Here is a 21,053-nt window from a genome sequence, read left to right as displayed (position 1 = left end):
GCCTGTCTTTCTGACTGATGGTTATTGAGTCCTATACACAAAACTATAGACAGCTTGCTAGGAACTGATGCACAGTGTCTGCTCCTGTCCACCAAGCTCCTCAATACATGATACTAAAAAAAACATGGAGAAGGAAGTTCAAGGTCTGGTAGGTGTGAGATCTATCATGGATCAAAGTGACTTTCACATAAAATCATGAGGCCTGGTCAGAGACTAGGTCCTAAAATTGAACTCCAACAGGGTTCAGAGTCCTTTGAATGCCCAGAGGAGGCCCCCTACAGACACATTTGGGGATTGTCTGTCATCGACTGAGTCACAGAGATCCTCATTCCAAGATGCCTGTTCCTACGCAGATGAGCACAAAGACAAATGAGCAATGTTTCCTTAGATGGATGACGATTACGGCGATGCACATGAAGGTAGCTTTAAAACCTTTTAAGGCATGGTATCATTTGACCCTCGTGAGAATTCTGCATCTCCTTATTTTACAAGGAGAAAAGCTATGGTGTATTATCTAACCAATACCATTCAAATAGAACAGGTCCACGTCTGGAAGTGAAGTCTTTTACAAAACACTGTTTCATCCTCTTTGTGTTAGGATCAGAAAACAGTACTTGGGGAGAAATGTGTCCTTTTAATGATTCTTCTAAAGGCATTTGTGATAGGCTTCCCAAAGATGTCTACCTCCTAAGACCTTGATGCTGGGAAAGATTGAAGGCAGGAGGAGAAGGGGACAACAGAAGATGAGATGGTTGGATGGCATCACTTCCTCACAGGATATGAGTCTGAGCAAGCTCCCAGAGATGGTGAAGGACAGGGAAGCCTGGCGTGCTGCAATTCATGCAGTCGCAAAGGCTTGGACAAAACTGAGCTACTGAACAACAACCCCAGAACCCAGGAATATGCCAATTTTCCTAGAAAAGGGGACTTTGCAAATGTGATCAAGGTGATCCTACATTATCCAGGGGGCTCAAAGTAATCGCATGAGTCCTTCACAGCAAGAGAGAAAACAGAAGAATGAGTCAGAGAGATGTGGTATGTGCGGGACTTAATCCACCATTGCTGGACTTGAAGCTGGAAGAAGGGGCCATGGTCAAGGAATGTGTTGGCCTCTAGGAGCTGGAAATGGCCCTCAGTTTACAGCCAGCAAGAAAACAGGCACCTTGACCCTACAGTCACAAGAAATGCTGCCAACCTCCTGAATGAGCAGGAAACACTTTTGCCCTCCAGTCTGCGGAAAAAGATGCGGCCCTTTGGACACCTTGCTTTTAGCCTGGCGAGACCTCTGTGGTCATCCTACCCACGCTGTTGTGTGTATGTCTGTGTGTGTGTGTTAGTTGCTCACTCGTGTCCGACTCTTTGCAACCCCATGCACTGTAGCCTTCAGGCTCTTCTTTTCATGGGATTCTCTAGGCAAGAATATTGGAGTGGGTTGCCATGCCTTCTCCAGGAGATCTTCCCAAACTAGGGATTGAATCTGCGTCTCCTGCATGACAGGCAGTTTCTGAATCATCTGAGCCACCAGGGAAGTCCTCCTACCCACACTGCAGGGAGATAATACATCTGTGTTCTTTAAGCACAAGTCTGTAACAATTTTGTCATGGCAGCTTTAGAAATCTAGCGATAGGGTTGGTGTCTCCATAAAGCCACAGATGCCCGGACTGTCACAAGTCACCATTCAGATCACTCCACGTGGTGACAAAACGCATCATGTCAGCTTCCAGGAGTGACACAAGCCCAAAGACACAACCACACCCTTCCCTGCACTCACAAATCAGAGGCACACAACTTCAACCTGCTGCCAAACACAGGTCACAGAGTCTCAGCAGCAACAGGGAACACCCATGTCACATGGTCAGGAAGTAAGCCACGTGTGCACACTCAGGTTAAGTGCATGTTCACTGTTTAAACTCCTTTGAAAGCAGTGTTCTGTTGGGTTTAAGGCTTTTTCACTTTTACAGGAAAGTCCCACGAAAATATGAGTAAAATTCTAGACTTTCATTTTATGACATTAAATTATACTTCTGCCTGCTGATGGTGCCTTGGGCTGAGGGAGAAAAAGCAGTGGGTTTGAGACCATCAACCATGCTCTGTCACCCTGACCATGTCCACTTAAACCTTTCTGTGACTCAACTTCCTGATCTATTTTAGACTAAGTGTTCCTCTAGGTCTAACTGTGATGGTAGGACACCAAGAAATGTAGCTCAATTTCTCTTTTTTTATTCCCAACATACATTTCATGTGGAGTTGCTATACATACACACCCAGAAGAAAGGATTCTCAGGACAAAATTTAGCTTGAATCACACATTAAACATTTAAATAGTCAACACCAACTTAAATGTGTGTCAAAGAATATTTTTGTGAGGAGACAAATGTTTCAAATAAACACACTGAAACCCATTACCAGTGGGTGGCGCAAAACAAAAAAAAGAAATTGTTTTTTTCCCCCATTATTTTTTATATTTTGAGTTATTAACTTAATAAAAGTTTTCAAAGCAGAGCTGTAAAAAGATACTACTCAATGTAAATTGGAATTAAAAAGAAAATACAGAGCACAGTTATTACAACCCTCAGAAACAGCGTCAGGAATGTTCCTTGACCTAAAGAGAAGAAGCGGAGCTCTAAAGAACTAAAATAGCACTCACATTCGCTGATAAAATCATATAGCTCTGCTGATTTACGATGAGTTTTCTTGAAAACAAACCACACTCCATCACGGGACTGGGATCGGACTGCTGTCAAAACTCATCGCCCACACTTCCTGCATTTTAATCAATCATTTTCTGCAACCCGCCCAGAGTTTTATTCTGTCCCAGTCTCGTGACAGCTAACAGCATCTGAAGGAATGACAACACCACCCCTGGCCAAAGAGTGAGCTCTGTTTGTGTCACCAGGGTGCCCTCGGGGGAGGAGCTGGTATCGAAAGAGCCTGCACAACTGCTGGGCTGAGCCTTTCCTATCCAAGAGCATCTACTCACACCAACTGACATTCTAATTTTTTAAAAAAATCTTCAAATAGCCTTTGGTGAGAATCTTGAATTCAATTCCATTAGTCCGTGCATGCTAAATCACTTCAGTTTTGACCCACTCTTTGCGACCCTATGGACTGTAGCTCACCAGGCTCCTCTGTTCATGGGATTCTCCAGGCAAGAATACTGGAGTGGGTTGCCATGTCCTCCTCCAGGGGATCTCCCTGACCCAGGGATCGAACCCAGGGATCAAACCCTGTCTCTTATCTCTCCAGCATTGGCAGGCAGGCTCTTTACCACTAGATCCCCTGGGAAGCCCCTCAAATCTGTTCAGCTTACGTCAATTCAATTTGTGACTATCAGCAGATAGCACATGCCCGTATTTTATTGCCAGAGTATTTCTTCTTAAACACACCTGAGAATTTCTTCTCTGCAAACCAGGCACTTAGGTTCCCTTTCACAAACCTAACCTGTACTTCTGCCATCTCCAAGGGGGACATTCTCTCTTACATTTAACAAACATTTAGTAAACACCTACTGTATGTATGCCAGACATCTCGCTATCCGGGGAATATAGAAACAATAACCACGGAGCTTATCCTGGAAAGTATCTCAGGGCTTTGGAAACTCATCCTCCTGGTTCAGGGAAGGCAACTGGACATTTGTCATGTACTTACATGCCAGAGATTAGACTACCAGTTACCAATAAAGGAAGGGCCATTATTTCTGGTACAAGCCTCACATTCTTATGCCCTTTTCCCCTAAAGCCTCTTTCCAAGGTATGAAAAAAAAAAGTGAAATGTTAGTCGCTTAGTCGTGTCTAACTCTTAGCGACCCCATGGACTCTAGACGGCCAGGCTCCTCTGTCCATGAAATTCTCCAGGCAAGAATACTGGAGTGGGTAGCCATTCCCTTCTCCAGGGGATCTTCCTGACTCAGGGATTGAACCCAGGTTTACCGCATTGCAGGCAGATTCTTTACTGTCTGAGCTATACCTCCTGGGAAATGGATTTACACTTTGGCATGAATTTAAGTCAATGACCATCTTGTGTCTTTAAGGTTGACTTCTAACTGCTGAGTGAAATAGGCTGGACCTCGTTAGGGTTTAGGTTGTTAACAGAGTGATCTGGGAAGGACAAACTTTGCTGTCTTTTCAATACTTCGGCAATCACACCAGGACAGGGACAGCCCATATTACCTTTCTTAGGTGGGAGAAAGAGGTGATAGGGATGAAACTGGAAAAAGAGAGGTTCTGGCTGCTTTTTGATGGCAAGGAGAAGGCGTGGAGTGTGGAGGGATGGCTCAAACTCCCCCCACCCTGGTCTATATGGTAGTCACGTGGATGCTAAAAGGAGCCTGGGATAGACATGAAGCCAGAAAGCTGCTACCAAGACTGGACATGGGAACCAGAGAAATGATCCTAAAGCAGATGGAGCCTATCTTTGTTCTCTGCAGGAACAGAAAACGGAAAATGAGTTGACAGGCTAGCTTCTGAGCCTTTACCGGGTCAGAGGAGTGTGTCTTGCCTGCCTCAGTCACTGCTGCCTGTCCGTCTGCCAATTCAGATGCTACTAGCCCCGTCCTCTGTGTATAAACAGCTCTTCCCTTCATCACATCCTCAAATAACCACTTTATGTTACCATTTTCATCTCTGAAATACAACTTTGGTTGTAGGTCATTTGGAGTCATTTCTTCAGTTGCTAAAATCAGCTATTTTAATCAATAATACTGTTGTTAAAATGAAAACAATGAATCCTCTATTCATCATCTTAAGAAGAAGAATAATCCCCTATATCTGTAGAACTAAGGCATCTTTAAAGCTCCTACTGTCCAACATTCTAATTTTAAAGACAAGGAAACTGAAACCCAAAGAAGCTTAAAGACACAGCCAAGGTTACACAGCCTGGAAACCGCTGCTTCCTAATGATAAAAAGATACATTTTTCAAATTGATTGACTAGTAACCACATAATGGCTTTTGACTTCAAAAAATGGAAGTTAATAAATGAACCTTCCCTGTTAGCACTCAGAAAGGTCCTAGAAGAGTCTTATCTGTGCATACGGGTATGCCAATAAATTTTATTACTGGCAGTTTCACAGGGAAGTTTTATAGCTATGTAGGTAGACATACTTTAAATCAAAATGGAACACTTTACATTGGAAAATAAAATCCTCTTTTGAATAAATGTCTGATTTTAAAATAAGGTAAAAAACATGAACGTAAATGATTTTAAATATTAGTTCTCCAGATTTGAATTTTCTTCTTCAAAAAAGCTACTGAGCTCGGACAGCACTTTCATTTTTGTGAAGCTTACTCAGCTATAGTTAATTCCCATTTTCTCCTTCTGAAGAGTACGACAAAGGGACTTTTAAGAGCTAATCAAATAAACAACGAGTGTTCAAAAATAACTTAATTATCATATTTCATTGAATAGTACATTTTGTCAAGTTTTTTGTCTGCTTGTTTGCCAAGTCAGATGTTCAGGCCTGTGTTCTGTTTACAGAATGTGTGATCTGAAAGCCCAAACAGCACTGGTCATTTTGACAGCCTTCATGAGCCATTTAGATTGGTGACTACTCAAATAATTACATGAAGAAAAGCTCACTGTGGTCATCATAAATGGTTTCACCTTTTTCAATAGACTCTCCTCCATCTCCTGTTATTAAACTCTGCCATTTGGGTGTTTAACATAAAGAACTGACTCGCTTCCCCACTTTTATATGTCAGGAGAGGGAGTTATGCTGAAATTGAATTAGGAAAAGTGACTATTCTCACACTTAGCAGCACAATTAAAGGAACCTTTGATGATCTGGGTCCATTAATTCTGCTATTCTCAGAGGCAGACATTCCCACCAAAATCCAATTGCAAAATATTAATGTTTTCAAAGACAAGTGTTTTGCTCTATTGCCACTAACTTGGTCACATTCATTAAATTTTATTATTTCTACATCATTTAATGTAGGTCAGCATGTCGAGTCCAGCAAACACAAGCATTTCTTTTCTTTCCAGCCCACTGACGCTGCTGCGAATGACAAGAGGCGAACAAATCTCATTTCAGTGGGGAGAAAAAAAAAAAAAAACCCTCTCCTTTGTAAACATGAACATTAAAATCAAGACCACAAAAGACAAAGTAACAGATGTCATGCTGCAATCCAACTACTCTATGCTTATCTTGCCAGAAATGTATTTCCACAGAGGAGGAAGAATCAAATGATGCCCCTTTGAAGAGATGAAGGGACCACTGTTTGCAAAGTTTAACATACTCCGTGCCAGTCCTGTTCTTGGGAAAGGACGGCACTGACAATGTCAGAGGTGGTGTCATTCTTAGTATCCGACTCTGCTGAGAGGTCATAAATGAAAAATTGTTCATCAGAGCAAAAGTAACCTCAGCCCTTCTCTCGTTCAGAAACTCTTTTTCAAAACCTCTTCCTATGGCTGGTACTCTGAGGCTTCCTTTCTCTCTTTCCTCTCTCGCATGGATGCTAACGGCATGTTTAATGAGATCTGCTTGCCTGCCTGCCGATCTGCAGAATGGAGTTATCGTGGTGAATGCAGACCCAGAGTCAGGCTGCCTGCATGTGACTCCTGGATTCATCACTTACCAGTCATTTACCAGATCTGGGGCAAGTTTCTGATCTCCAGGCATCTCTTTCCTCATCTATACAATAAGAACACCAATTCTTCCCCACACGGTTGTCATGAGGATTGAAAGAGACTATACAAGTCAAGTACCTACCATTTACGATGTGGTCACTATATTTCTATATAATTGCATTTTCATCACTTGCCAAGTAGACTGTGAAGAAGATGACTCAAGGAACATCCTTAGCAGATACTGACAACCTGGTTTTGAAGTCATAATTCCACTGTGATCCCTCACTGGTATATACCCAGCCCACTCTCCTGACTTTCCTTAAATGCTCATTTGCAGTGGGAAGGGAGACTTCCCCCTCCTTATTTTCATATAATAAAGTGAAAGTGTTAGTCACTCAGTCGTGTCTGACTCTTTGTGACCCTATGAACTGTGGTCCACCAGGCTCCTCTCTTTCTGGAATTCTCCAGGCAAGAATAGTGGAGGGGTTGCCATTTCCTTCTCCAGGGGATCTTCCCCACTCAGGGATCAAACCAGGGTCTACCGCATTGCAGACAGACTCTTTACCAACTGAGCCACCAGGGAAGCCATTTTCATATAATAAATATAGTCTAAAAGTAGTGAAACAGACAAGTGTCTCTCAATGGCGCTTATATGAAGGCAGAAAGGTTGGAGAAGAGAAACAAGAATGAGGAAAGTGAAGCACAGCAATGGGTCAGAGACGTCTCCAGTAGAAGGAGGCTGGAGAAGATGCTTGCATTTGGGAATTCAGGATGAATTTCCTGAGTGGGTGACAGCCGAGAACTCAAGAGATGAAAAGAAGCCGTGAGAACTCCAGGGCAGAGACACGGCAAATGTAAGGACTCTCTCTAGTCCCCTAATTTCACAGATGGGGAAACTGAGACTCCAAAAATGGAAGTGACTCTGCAAAGAGTCCCAGAGACAGGGCTGGAATTCTGGTCTCCAGTCTCAATAGGATCTGATATTTCCTATACCAAATCCCAAATTGGCCAAGTTGTTCAAAGTGCATGAAGGAAATTCAACTTGGACAGTCGTGAGGAGGAAAGGGTCTCTCAAGACGGTGGTGAAGGACAGCAATCACAGGGCTCCTGGAGCACATTTGTTGCAACCTGTGGAGATATCAAGGGCTTTAACTCCATGGAATCCCATCCTTAGGACATTCAACTGTGAACAAGAAAAGTCTTTTTTTTGTGAGAATCAATGACTGAAAGAAGAAAAGTTTCATCCTTTTCTGATTCCAGCAGTCAGATTTTCTGATATAACCATTTATTTTCAAATAACTAAAAGTTTCAGTATGATGGCAACATAAAAAACAAAACAAACAAACAAAAAAAACCAATAAGGAATCACCATTGCATGTCCTACCTGAGTTGGAGTGATTTTGCTTTCAAATTCTCTGGTGAGTGGGGTGACCCTGGCCTCACCCTGGGACCCATCTTTGGTGTTCTAATCAAGGTGAGAACTTTCATAGACTCCAATCACAACTCTGACATGTATGTTGTAGACAGTTTTCCTCAATCTCACTCTACAATTACACTGTTAGCTAGAGAAGCAAACAGAATGCAAATGAGCAAGGGACTTCTCTAGAGTCACTTAGCAATGAATCAATCTCATTTTCATCCCTAGGTGGTCTGATCTTTACCTTTGCCTCGAGAGACTCTTTCAAAGAGTTATAATAGGTCTGCACTATACTAGACCCTCAGACAATTGCCTTTACCTGATAATACACTGCAAAAATAGTCTAAACATGTAGCTGTGTGTGTGTGCATTTCTCAAACTTCATTGTACTTACAAATCACCAGAGGATCTTGTTAAAATTCATATTCTGATCCAATAGGTCAAGTATGGGGCTAGGGATTCTGCATTTCTAACATCCAGGCAATGCCAATGCTGTTGGCCCTGGACCACATTCTAAGGAATGATGATCCATCACAGCATCATGATGTCCTTTGTGAACAATTACAGAAATTTTCAGAATCTCAGTCCAGTTAAAGCTGACCATGTCTAAGTGCTACTAAGAATGAGATGAATTTATACTTTATAGATCAAGTTACCCAACTACATATGAGAAACTGGAACGGGATGTAGGCTTTAGTGTCAGACCCCTAAAGTATTTCACAATATGATACTACGTGAAGAAACTTCTTTTGGAATTAGAAATATTGTTCTGATGTTGAACTATTTGATAATAAAGTGCTTATTTGAAGACTAAAAGAAAAAAAACTTGACCATGTCTAGAGAGAATTATTTTCTTTTATCTCAATGCTCTCTTAATCGCATGTCGAATCATCATGTTTTCCTCTTTGACTTGGTCGCCAGGATGCGCCTTTAGCAAGACTATGGTTATACGTTTCATATACTGATCCTACTTCACTAACCTACTCCTGACTACACGCACCTTTCCTAACCTGGCTTTTTGTTGTTGTTGCTAATATTGATTTTTTTCCCCTTTACTATAGTTTGGGTTGTTGCGGTCTTACATCAATCTTTGTAAGACACTTAGAATCACTCCTTCAAACAAGACAGCATGTGAAAAAAGACTCTCAGCCCAACCTAGTCAAATGGAAATATGCATCATCAAGGACACACGATACACTGGAAAATTTCAGGCACTTGCAGGAGTGTGTGAAATGACCAAAAATGGAGAAGCAGCCCGTCCTGGGAGAGAAGAGGACGTGAGAACAAGTAACCCCACCCTCTTTCACAATTTGTTTATGGCTTTGCCAGATAGATGGCATGGAGATGACTGAGTTCATATTTTAAGGATTTAATAACTGAGCTCTGGTTGCCTTGGGAGGGTCTATTATTAATACAGGTAACTGGAACAGCCTTTGCTGTGGCTTTTAACCTCAGAGGAAAACGCAAGGGAACACTCGTGGGTGCTCCGCAGTGCCAGAGGGAAGGACAGAGTTCTTCTTTAGGTTGCGCTGCCCATCAGAAGGTGAAGTCAGCGTCCTGTGTCTTCCAACTTAGAGATGCTACTGGAAGCAGCTACAAAACTGGTTGTTATCCAGGATGCAAAAGAGGCTCCATGTCAGTTACTTAACTTAGAGCAATCTATTAACCCTAAGTGTCTCAATGGCCTCCTGTGTAATCTGTAACTATAATGACTTCCTCATAGGATTGCTCTGAGAATTAAATAAAACACGTAATGCTGTGTCAGGCATTTTGGAGGTTCTCAACAAATGGTTTATTATGTAACGTTTATGACTGCTCTTTTTTTATGTTAGGTCTTAGAGAAGAAGGTTGTAAAGAAAAAGACAGGTGAGCATGTTTATTCATTCTTTCAGTTTTTGACCCATGTAGAAGTTTGCTAGATCCCACTGTTGCTCCTTGTGCAATGCCCTTGAGAAGTCAAAAACATTCAACCTTGATCTTGTCAGCTAAGTTCGGGTTGACGTCTTCACCAGGCAAGGGACTTTCCTCATTTGAGACTATAAACGTGGGACTGGAATTTCTGCTAAAGCCTGTGATTTCTGCTAAAATGTAAACACCCTTGTTGTGAAGAATCCCGTGGAGAAAAACGAAAACAAAGCAAGGATGCAGGGAATGCCAAACAAACAGGCTTGTGCTTTGCATATTGCTTTCATTCTAGACACTGACAGTAAAACAAATGCTTCATTTTCCTTCACTATCATTTCCTGCATCTTTTCACTGACTCTCACTCCCAGCATGGGATTTTTCAGAAACTCTAGTATCTCCCACTCAGTTTCTTAAAACCCTTCCTACTCTCAACTACCTAAATATCACCAAGTTTAGAGGGGAGTTTCTTCCTTCTAAGAATTCCTCCTGCCCCTGTAAACACAGTTACATATTCACTGCTTCTCAATCAGAGATCTTCAGTAGGTCAAAGGTTCTGCTTCTTATTCAAAGCTCTCTAAAATATCAAAAGGAGTATCACTGGGGAACAGAGGAAGTTAGGAAGCATCAAAACCAAAGTTTGGATATGGAATCTGGGAGGTTACTGAATTAATGTTGTCCATTCTTTACCACTTGGCCTTTCTGGCTGGATGGGGAGGGACAAAACATACTGATTAAGTACAATCTCTTCTGGCAGGATGTTTCCTCTTTAAAAAAAAGAAGTTAATAAATTTGGATACAGTTCAAGCATGAGGTGCAAAGAAATTTCTATGTAATGACAGAATAAAGGTCCTAAAGAATACATGTAAACAAACTGATATGTTCCCATCGAGGAACCACATAAAAGGCTTTAAGCAAGAACTGACCAAATGATTATTTGGTTTCGATAAACCTCCACCAGGACTTCCCGGGTGCCGCTAGTGGTAAAGAACCCGCCTGTCAAAGCAGGAGACATAAGAGACTTGAGTTCGATCCCTTGGTCGGGAAGATCCCTGGAGGAGGGCACGGCAACCCACTCCAGTATTCTTGCCTGGAGAATCCCATAGACAGAGGAGCCTGGCGGGCTACAGTCCATGGGTCACAAAGAGTTGGACATGATTCAAGTGACTTAACACGCAGTCACGCAGAAACCTCCACCAGCCTCTGTACTTCCTTCCCACCATCTGACCCTAGCCAGGCTCTTACCTAGCCAGTCCTTACCCTCTCTGTTACTCAGCCTTCCATTACTCTGACCAATCACGTTCCACACATTAGAGTACCTATCTCTCAAAGTGACAGATTTGATGCGATGTTAACAGAAATTAATTTTTTTCTTTTGAATTGCTATCAAATAGAACATATATGGATAAAAGAGCACCAATCTTATTTATAATTAATGAATAGTGTGTGTTAGTCACTCAGTTGTGTCCGACAGTTTGCACTGTAGCCAGCCAGGCTCTTCTGTCTGTGGAATTCTCCAGACAAGAATACTAGAGTGGGTTGCCATTACCTTCTCCAGCGGATCTTCCCGACCCAGGGATCGAACCTTGGTCTCCTGCATTGCAGACTGATTCTTTACCATCTGAGCTACCAGGGAAGCCCTTAATGAACAGTAGAAAGCTATCTAAATGAACTAATTCATGTGAAAGTACAAATCCCCTTATACATTTTAAAGGAAGAACTTCTTATCAAAAAAGAATCTCTAATTAATGGCATTACAACTTTGAGGCCAACATAGTAGGTATATTCAACCAAAACAATAAGAGATTCTAGTCCTGACGTGGGAGAAATATTCCTAATCATTTTTGAACTGAGATTCCGCACTAGAGAAGCTTGCTTTGTTGGACTACCATAAATGGGGGGTTCAGGAAAATACTTCAGCTTCACTTGATCCTGAGACTGGCTTCTGCATGAGTTGTGATTCACTTGTTTTCTATGAAAAATAATCTCAGGATAACTAAGGAGGAAATATATACTTTTTCAAAATGTATATTTCGTTCCTAACTGTTCTTCATTGTTCTTACTCCTTTTTTCTTTCAGACAACGTCACTGAGATGTCTTTGACAAATAAAAACTGTATATACTTAAGGAGCACAATTTGACAGTGTGATGTATGTACAGATTGTGAAATGATCACCACAATGAAATGAAATGACTTATCCATCACCTCTACACAGTCACCATCTTGTACGTGTGTGTGCGCTGGGAAGAGGTAAGATCTCTCTGAGTACATGACAAGTGTACAAAACAGTATTTTCAACTACTGTCACCATGTTGTACACTGGAGCTCCAGAACTCATTTATCATGCAGAACTGACCAGTCCGTACCCTTGGATGACCAGCTTCTCATTTCTTCATCCACTCCTCTCCCCACTCCAGCAATCACCATTCTACTCTCTCTGCATCTGTGAGTTTTACCATTTTAGATTCCACACAGAAATGAGTTCATACAGTATTTGTCTGTGTCTGACTTATTCCACTTAATATAATCACACGAATGGCAGGACTTCCTCCTATTTCTCTCTTTTACAAGGTTAAATAATGTGTGTGTGTTTGTGGGTATCCACATACACAATGGAATATTACAAATCCATTGCAATGGAATATCCTGGCTGTTGTGAAAAATGCTGCAATGAACTTGAGAGTGCAGATAATTGCATTATTGTTTGAAGAGGAACGAAGAATAAGGTGGGTCCTCACCAGGAGTCCGCTTGCACATGAGCTTCTGCAGTGTCTTGGGTTAAAACTGAAATCAAGCTTGCCTTGGAACCCACCTCTATTTCCCTCAGCAACTGGCCTAAAAGCAGGCCCCTTAGTAAGTGCCCTCATTCAGCATCCTTCCATAATTCAAACACAGTTTGAAGATTTCCTGTTCTATTATGCTTATAGGACACAGAGTCCAAAACCTTGTCCGACAACCTCATCTCTTCTTATAATAACCTCTTATTATCCTTATCAAAGTCTACAGCAATCTCTCCATAACACTCTGGATGATTCTGGCCCCCAAAAGAGTGATTTCATAAAGGGTACTCTATGAATCTAGCAGTGAGACAGGTTTTTTTCAGCAAGACCTTCTAGTGTCTCTCAAATATTTTTTCAATAGATGACAGCTTGCTCCAATACACACAATTCTACTTGTGGTATTGGAGTGGGCTGCCCGTAATCTTCCTCCCCGAGTCTATTCATTTTCTCCCCTGACAACTAGGATTTGAGGACTTGAAGGAACACAAAGAGTCTTAAGGAAGTGGATCAATGTAAGCTAGCCTTCATCTTCACTGGATTGTCCAGTTACAAGGTCTTAGGTTCAAAAGGGATGTTCTGCCTCACAGAATCCCATCGAGTTTGGGTGCCAACTCAGAGAATGCATCATCTTCCTGTCTCCTTTTAAGAGTTAATTATTTTTGACAAATTCTTTTTTCTGTTGGAACACTGAACTCTTCTATGCATACGTATGTGTGCTCAGTTTACTTGTGTCCGACTCTGCAACCCCATGGACTGGAGCCTGCCACACTCTTCTGTCCATGGGGATTCTCCAGGCAAGAATACTGGAGTGAGTTGCCAAACCCTCCTCCAGGGGATCTTCCCAACCCAGGGATTGAACCTAGGTCTCCCGCATTGCAGGAGGTTTCTTTACTGTGGAAGCCACGAGGGAAGTCCCATGCATATATATATATATGAATATAAACTGAAGACCCTACCTCCTGGAGTTACGCAATTCAGCTTGTTTACCTCCACCTGCTGATGATGACTAGACTATATTTTTTTTTAAGTTGATGGTGGTGACTTGCAAATTGAATGTCCCTTCCAACGTTAATATTAAAAATAAAAAAAACAAGAAAACTGAAGATCATTTTTTCACCTGTATAAGGAATACTAATGGATCACCTTAAAATTAGTCTAGGAAAAACCTTGGTGTGTGTTATAGACAATTAACTGTTAAAGCTGTTGTAAGGTATCTATATTTAGCAGAGTATTTTCATCTTGGGCAATCTGAGCCAAATTTGAAGACTATTAATAAGTTATGTTTGGAACTTTTAACTTCATTGAGGTAGTTATTTGCTGGGAAAGAAACAAATATTAAATTACTAAATAAAGATGGTACAATATCCTTGTTTTATTTTTACGAAGTTCCTGAAAATCAACCCATCTCAATTCACTGGAATGAGAAACGTGTTTAGTATCAAAAGAGCCCAAGAAGACACTGGTATGAAAGGTACAGCCTCAGAGGTGGGTCGATTACGGGGGCACACTTCCTGGTCACTTTGTACAATGGAGATTTAAAGTATAGTGATGAAAAAATTAACGTGACACTTGAAAAAAGAAAAAAAAAGAGTGAACTGATAGGATGGATGCCAAGCACATGGCTTCCTGCTGCCAAAATCGCTGCCCAAGCTGCCTGACTAGATGCGTAAGATCCCTTGAAATGTCTTGGCAAAAGCTTGTTCAGGAGTGTTGGCCACGGTGCTGAAGTGAGCTGAGGGAGGCAGGGAGGCCTCTGCCAGCGAATCACCCCTTGCCCCAACTCTTTTTAAGACATTGAGCTTATTCATTTTGACAAGACTCCCTAGGATTTCAAATCTGACATAAATTTGGAGAAAATAATGTGTGCGTCTGCATACAAAAGTATCTAGGATACATATTCTTTAGAGAAAGTCAAGTGCTACAAAAACTCCAGGAGAACCCAGTTGAAAACAAAATCCAAATCAAAAACGGCATTTAGGCTGTTTATTCCAATTGAATGCTACTTAGTTTGCTGCATTTCTCTACCAGATCACTACTGAGATTTGGTAAAAATGAATTAATAGCAAAATAAAGTTATCTTAAGGCACATGGCAGAGAATGACAAAGCCACCACTCTGAATAACCATTTCAAAGTAAAAATTATTCTCTAGGCATGCTGGAAGATATTACTATCTCTATTTTTACTCCAACTGAAACTTCTTTTCAGGAAAAAAAAATGTTCTTTTTGATGGTTTATCCTTCCTGCCTTGAAAATGTCCATGTTGATATCAAAATCAGGGCAGCCGCTTTTTCTGCTAAGCCTTGAATTCCCTCTGGGTAACTGCAGACTGCAGCCAGTGAGTGGTAAGGGAGAGAGAGAGAGAAGGTATGGCCACCTACTCATTTCACACTCCAATCACCGCCACCCTCTTGGGCATCCGATGCCTAGTCCTCTGCCAGGCAATTAGCTTCCGTTCTGTTTAACTTCCAGACCTATGGCTCTAAAGAAAAGTCCTGGCTGTGGGAACTGGCTCTGGGTAGCCCTTGGCTCCCTCCTCATGGGTGACTGGCAAGAGTAACACTTTCTTTGACAGTCTTAAAAGAAGCCGTTTAATTCCTAATGATATTTCCTGGCAAAAAGGAAAATGGAAGCCACAAAGTGGGATTCCGGTCCAGAGAGGGAGGCCAAGAGTGTGGCTGCTGAACCCAAGTCTTGCTTTAAGGCTGTTGCCACTCGTCTCCCTTTCCCACCAGAGTAGATTTTTTTTTTTTTCTCCTCCTGAGACTTCCACCCTGGAGGGTGTCACCTACTGAACTTCTGAGCCTCTGGGAAGCTATGGATGTGATTTGGGAATCAGATGAGCACGGCTGGAGGCTGCCCCAGGGATTTCCCGCGGCAATCACCCCGCTCTCTTAGAAGGCGTTTCAATAAGGAAGTAACCAGTAAAGCGATCTTGGCGGGAGAACCCCACGAACATCTTAGAAAAATACCAGAAACCACTGGATACTTAATGACCCACGTCTCCTCCAGTCTGGTTCCCTCAGCCCTTTCTGAAGTCCCATCAAGCGGTTTGTGGGGTTTTGCCCCGTGGAGGGAGGTGGGTGAGAAGTGCATTTGTTTCTGCGATAGCGTTCAGGTGAGACTCCCAGGTTTTAGCCCGGGCGAGGACCTCGGAACGCCTCCTCCCCTCCGACGCACCAGTCGCCAGGGGTGAAGGGGGCGCGCAGACCTGTGGACCGAGGGGTTCCACTCCGTTGACTCGCCCACCGCTCGAGCTTCTGGGACCCCACAACCTAGCACCGGTGTGACTCGCGATGCGTTCCCGTCACCTTCTCACCGCCCCCACGCCTCCAACCCAGGCACATCCTCTCCCACGCTGCGCTTCTGCGGTCCGCGCGGTCTCTCCTGGGAATGTCCCCGGTCCCCAAACGCGCCCCCTCGATCCCCAGGCGTCGGCATCGCTGCCTAGCGGAGGTGGTGCGGCGGGGCGCAGGGCGAGGAGGCTGGGGGAGGGCTTGCGGGGGAGGGGAAGCGGGGGGCGGCCGGGGCTGGGGCGCCCAGGGGCTCGCGGAGACCCGGCTGCCGGAGCGAGGTCCCCGGCAGCCCGGGGCGCGCGGGGGAGGCGCGGGGGGCGCGCGGCACTCACCCGCTGCTGCTGCCGGCTGCTGACGGCCACGGCGGCGGCGGACGCGGCGCTGTGCCGGAGCTCGGCCGCCTGCCCTGGTCGCAGAAGGCTCCGGGTGAACCTGCGGGTCCGCTCGCCGGCCATCGCCCGTCGCGGGCCCGGAGTGTGCGTCCCGCCGGCCTGGCCCGCGCCGACCTCCTCTACCCACCGCCGTTCAGGAAGCGGAACTCGGCGCCTTTCCCCCCCTCTTCCTCGCTCTACTCGCAAGAGGCGGGTTTTTCTCTCTAGCACCCCCACTCCCCCACCCCCTGCTCTCCGCCGAAGCTTCGCGACGACTTTCCAAACTCTGCGCTCCTCCGGGCGCGCGCGGCCAACTCGGCGAGCGGCCCCGGCCCGGCGGCGGCGCCTCTGGAGCGGGGGCCGCGGGACGCGCGTGGGGCGGCTCCTGCCCGCGCCGCCCCAGGGCTCGGCTGGCCACCCGGGGCTGTGCCCGCCGCCCCGGGGCTCCGGGCGGGGCCTGCCCGCCGCCCTCGTCCCCATGTGGAGGCTCCTGGCAGGGCTGGCGCTCTGGCCGCGTTCGCCGGTTTGGCCGACTTTCCCCGGGCTAGCGAGGGGGCGCGGGCCAAGCCCGTTCGCCCTTCCAGCCGTGGAGACAGGTCAGAGGCTTAAAAAGGGTCTGATGGCTGGGATTTCCGCAGCATCTCCCCCGTCAGGCTTTCCAAGTCTCCTTTGCCTAAAACGCCTCACTCAGGACCCTGGAATAAGCGCCCCAGTTCATTCATGCCTCAGCCAATATTCAGGAACCACCTACTATGTGCCGGTTCACCTTGTTCTGGAAACGGGACCAAGAGAGGAGCTTACAAGCCCCATCTTAAGGCGGTGGGGGTGATAAGGCTTTTGAGTTGGGGGTGGGAGGCAGCAAATAACCAAATCAATAAAGAATACGAATCTGTGAACAAGGGAGTTTCGGATGATACAAGCTAGAAACCAGTAAGTCGGAGTAATGTGATGTAAGAGGCTGGGAAGGGGGTTGGAATCACATGGGGTGAGTTGTCTAGAACGGACTGTGGTTTTACCAGGTAGTGTGGGTCAGGTATGGGGTGGAACTTATCTGTGTTGTTTCTCTGCTCCCACTCTTGCCCCACATTCATCTGGCCTGCACGTTGTTCCCAGCTATCTGATTAAAGTCTTCCAAGAATTCTTATCCTGAGTGGTTCTCCAACTATATGTGGGGCTGGGATGGAGACGAGCCCCGCAGCCCCTAGGATACCAGTCTGAAGAGATTGGGGACAGCCGCTCCAAGTATTCTGGGCTTCCCCGGTGGCTCAGCGGTTAAAAATATGCCTGCAGTGCCCTACCCTGGAGAAGGGCATGACAGCTCACTCCAGTATTCTTGCCTGAAAAATCCCATGGACAGAGGAACATGGCAGGCTACCGTCCTTGGGGTTGCAAAAGAATCGGACAACTGCTGAAGTACCGACACTCCAAATATTCTAGGTTTCCTCAACAGTTTTTTATAAATCTGTGACCCTGAGGTTTTCCCCACGCCAATACATGGTTTAACACAAGGTTGCATTTGGGTGTAAAGAATTCTTAAGTGGCTGATAAATGGAGGTGGGTGAGCTCTCTGAAATCTGGGATTCGATTAGCCAGAGATACTGATGGGGCATTGTTTTGGTACATTCTAGAAATCATGATAGGCAGAGACTCTGGAAGACTTGAGAAGTGCCATATGAAGCATCAGTTGACTCTCCGATACCCTGTGTAATAAACTACTGTGTCTGGCGTTATATGCTTTCACATGGGTAGCCAATATGGGACCAATATGTTACCTCTAAGTGTAAGCAAAGTAGGTGGTTGCCTTGTGGTGACATATGAAGATCTCTGTGGAAATAACTCCCTCCAACCACACCCTCCACTAACAGGTGTGCCCTGTGATGATACTTTCAAATGCATATTTTCTTCAGAGAGATAATTCATTGAGCACTTTGGAATGAACTTGAGTTTCCCAAGAGAAAGCATCTCGTCTTTGTCCCTGGTTTCAGAACACTGCATGGCACACCGGAGTTGCATACTAATATTGGTTTGTGGATGACTTTCCCAGGGGCTTAGACGGGCTGGCACTCTCAGAGAGCTCAGCCTGCCTAAAGCAGAGACAGACAGAAAGGTGTATGGGAAGGGAAGGCTGATGTAAATGAGAATTCCTCACGATGTGTCCTCAGTATGGCAGGTGAGGTACTGACCTTCTCTAAAACCCTGAATAACCCATACAATGCATTCTTCAACTGTATCAAGTAACAGAAAGTCACTCACCCTTCTCTGATTACTACGAATAGTAATAGTTACCCAGAGCACTGGTGTGAGAGGATTTGATGAACAAATGCCAATTTGTCCTACCCATACCCTGTATGATGTTTATTCCATGGGTCACACCAAAAAGGAGGGTAAATGTAAGTGACTTTTATCATCAGGGCGTTTCAGTAATGATACATATTGGGACTCTCCTTGGTCCTTGACAGTCATGTACGTTTTAGCGAGACCGTCTTCTGGATGTCAAGGACAGAGAGCTGAGTGTCTGCATAGACACAGACATTCTTTGCTGCAGAACCATAATTTCAGATTTGCTACTTTGGGATTCTCTGACACTCTGCTTGTCACTCATCTCCCAACTCCCTGGAGAGACATGGCTAAGATGCTTCGTAAAGGCAAATCTATGAAGGTGCCATGAAGATCCTAATATATGTAAATGTGGGCTTGGGATGATTATGCTGTGTTGATGTAGGTTCATCAATTGTAACAAATGTACTCCCTTGGTAGGGGATGTTGATAATGGAGGAGGTTTTACATGTGCAAATAAAAATAGCCTAGTGGAAGAATCCACAAAGGATTTGATCATACATTTCTCCAGTGAGGATATGTAAATAGCCAGTGCTCAATGTCATTAGTCATCAGAGAAATGCAAATCAAAGTTACAACGAGATACCTAATGAGATGCCACCCCCTCTAGGAGGACCATAATGAAAAAATGGAAAATAGTAAGTGTTGGGGAGATGTGGGGAAATTGGAACACTTGTGCTTTGGTGGTTGAGATATAAAATGGCACAGCTGCTTTGGAACAATTTGACAGTTCACCAAAATGGTATACATAGAGTTATCACAGGACCCAGCAATTCTGCTCCTAGAGAGATGAAGACGTACATTTAGATAAAAAGTTTTACAAGAATGTTCACAGCAGTCTTATTCATAATAGCTAAGAAGTGAAAAAAATGTAAATATCCTCCAACTGAATGGATAAAATGTGGTATATTCATACAATGGAATATTCCTTGGCAATAAAAAAATGAAATGTTAGTATATGCTACAACGTGGATGAACCTTGAAAACACTATGCTAAATGAAATAAGGTAGTCACTAAAGATCACACAATTATGATACCTTTTTTAAACGAAATGCCCAGGATTAGCAAATCTAGATACAGAAAGTAGATTAGTGGCTGCCTAGGACTGGAGGAGTTGGGAGAAAATGGGGAGTGACAGCTAATGGGTACACAGTTTCTTTGGGGGATGATGAAAATGTTCTAAAATTCATCGTGTTGGCGGTTGCACAAGAAACAGATTACAGTTATTGTTTCTGGGAAGGGGAACTTGACAGCTGGAGGACAGGCGTGCCGATATATATTATTAATATACACATTGATATGTATTACCATACGCTCTATGTGTTTGTTGGATTTTGTATCACATATATAAAAAGCTATTCACAAACAAGTAAATAAAATAATATTTTACAAAATAATATTGAAATGACAAAAGGGTATTAACTACAGATTCAATAAAATTTTTAAAAGTTAAAAAATGTCATGAAGTGGCAATTTTGTTCAATTACCTTAAATTCAAGCTTTTACTGTTCTGTATTTTCTAGTATGTAGAACACATAGTCTGCAATCAAATTTTATCAAGTTCTAACTCTCCTTTTTTATTTGAGTTGGCTTGGACCAAGCCATTTAATCAGAAAGATTTTGATAGCCATTTATGAATTATCCACTCTGGACAGGATCTCAATCTAAGCCATGGGGCAGAGAGCAAAGTAAATGGTCTTTACATTCAAACAACTTAATTTCAAATAGAGAAACTGATTTATAAAACACTAGTTAGGCGTGTGCATGGTAATATTCTGGAAATGGTGTCTATCCAATAGGACCCATATTAACATCTTTTATTTTCTTATGGCTCTAAGATTGAAAAAAAAAATGTCTCATGGGAGTTTCTGGTGCTTTTTCCTTCCTTCCTCCTCTCCCTCCCTCCCTGCTTTCCTTCTTTAAAGCTCAGATACTCTCCCTTCTTATTCAAAAGCATCAATGGTTTTTTTTCAGGTGCAGTAACCACTGATTGGCTTCCTAGGTGGCACAGTGGTAAATGAATCCACCCACGAATGCAGGAGACAAAGATGTGGGTTCAATCTCTGGGTCAGGAACATCTGCTGGATTGGAAAATGGAAACCCGTTCTGGTATTCTTGCCTGGAGAATTCCATGGACAGAGGAGCCTGGCAGGCTACAGTCCATGGGGTTGCAAAGAGGCAGACACGACTGAGCGCGCACACGCACACACACACACACACACACACACACACACACAAGCACTGATTACCTGACCTCATACACTTTGAAGCTCTTTACAACTAGGAAAATGAAATTGTCAGTAGTCCCCTCCTACCATCCTTCTCCTTGACTTTGTCCAGGGCTGATTACACTAGTCTTATGAGTAAGGAAAGCTTTTAGACAC

The 21,053-nt window shown here is 43.8% G+C and overlaps 1 protein-coding gene across 2 annotated transcripts in view; it reads right to left on the bottom strand.

The window, feature by feature from the left end:
• The window catches only part of DOCK10 (dedicator of cytokinesis 10), a 298,093-nt gene extending 281,582 nt beyond the window's left edge, over window positions 1-16,511 (bottom strand). Inside the window, exon 1 of one of the 2 annotated variants that reach the window (XM_043444648.1) lies at window positions 16,293-16,511. In XM_043444648.1, coding sequence (XP_043300583.1) covers window positions 16,293-16,415 — 123 coding nt within the window. In that variant the 5' untranslated portion in view covers window positions 16,416-16,511. The remainder of the gene's footprint in view (window positions 1-16,292) is intronic. The other variant, XM_043444650.1, reaches the window with a different exon arrangement.
• Between the last annotated feature and the right edge of the window lie 4,542 nt (window positions 16,512-21,053).

The sequence above is a fragment of the Cervus canadensis genome, chromosome 24 (genome assembly GCF_019320065.1).
Source record: "Cervus canadensis isolate Bull #8, Minnesota chromosome 24, ASM1932006v1, whole genome shotgun sequence".
Lineage (NCBI taxonomy): Eukaryota > Metazoa > Chordata > Mammalia > Artiodactyla > Cervidae > Cervus > Cervus canadensis.
This window is presented reverse-complemented; position numbering and strand designations above follow the sequence as displayed.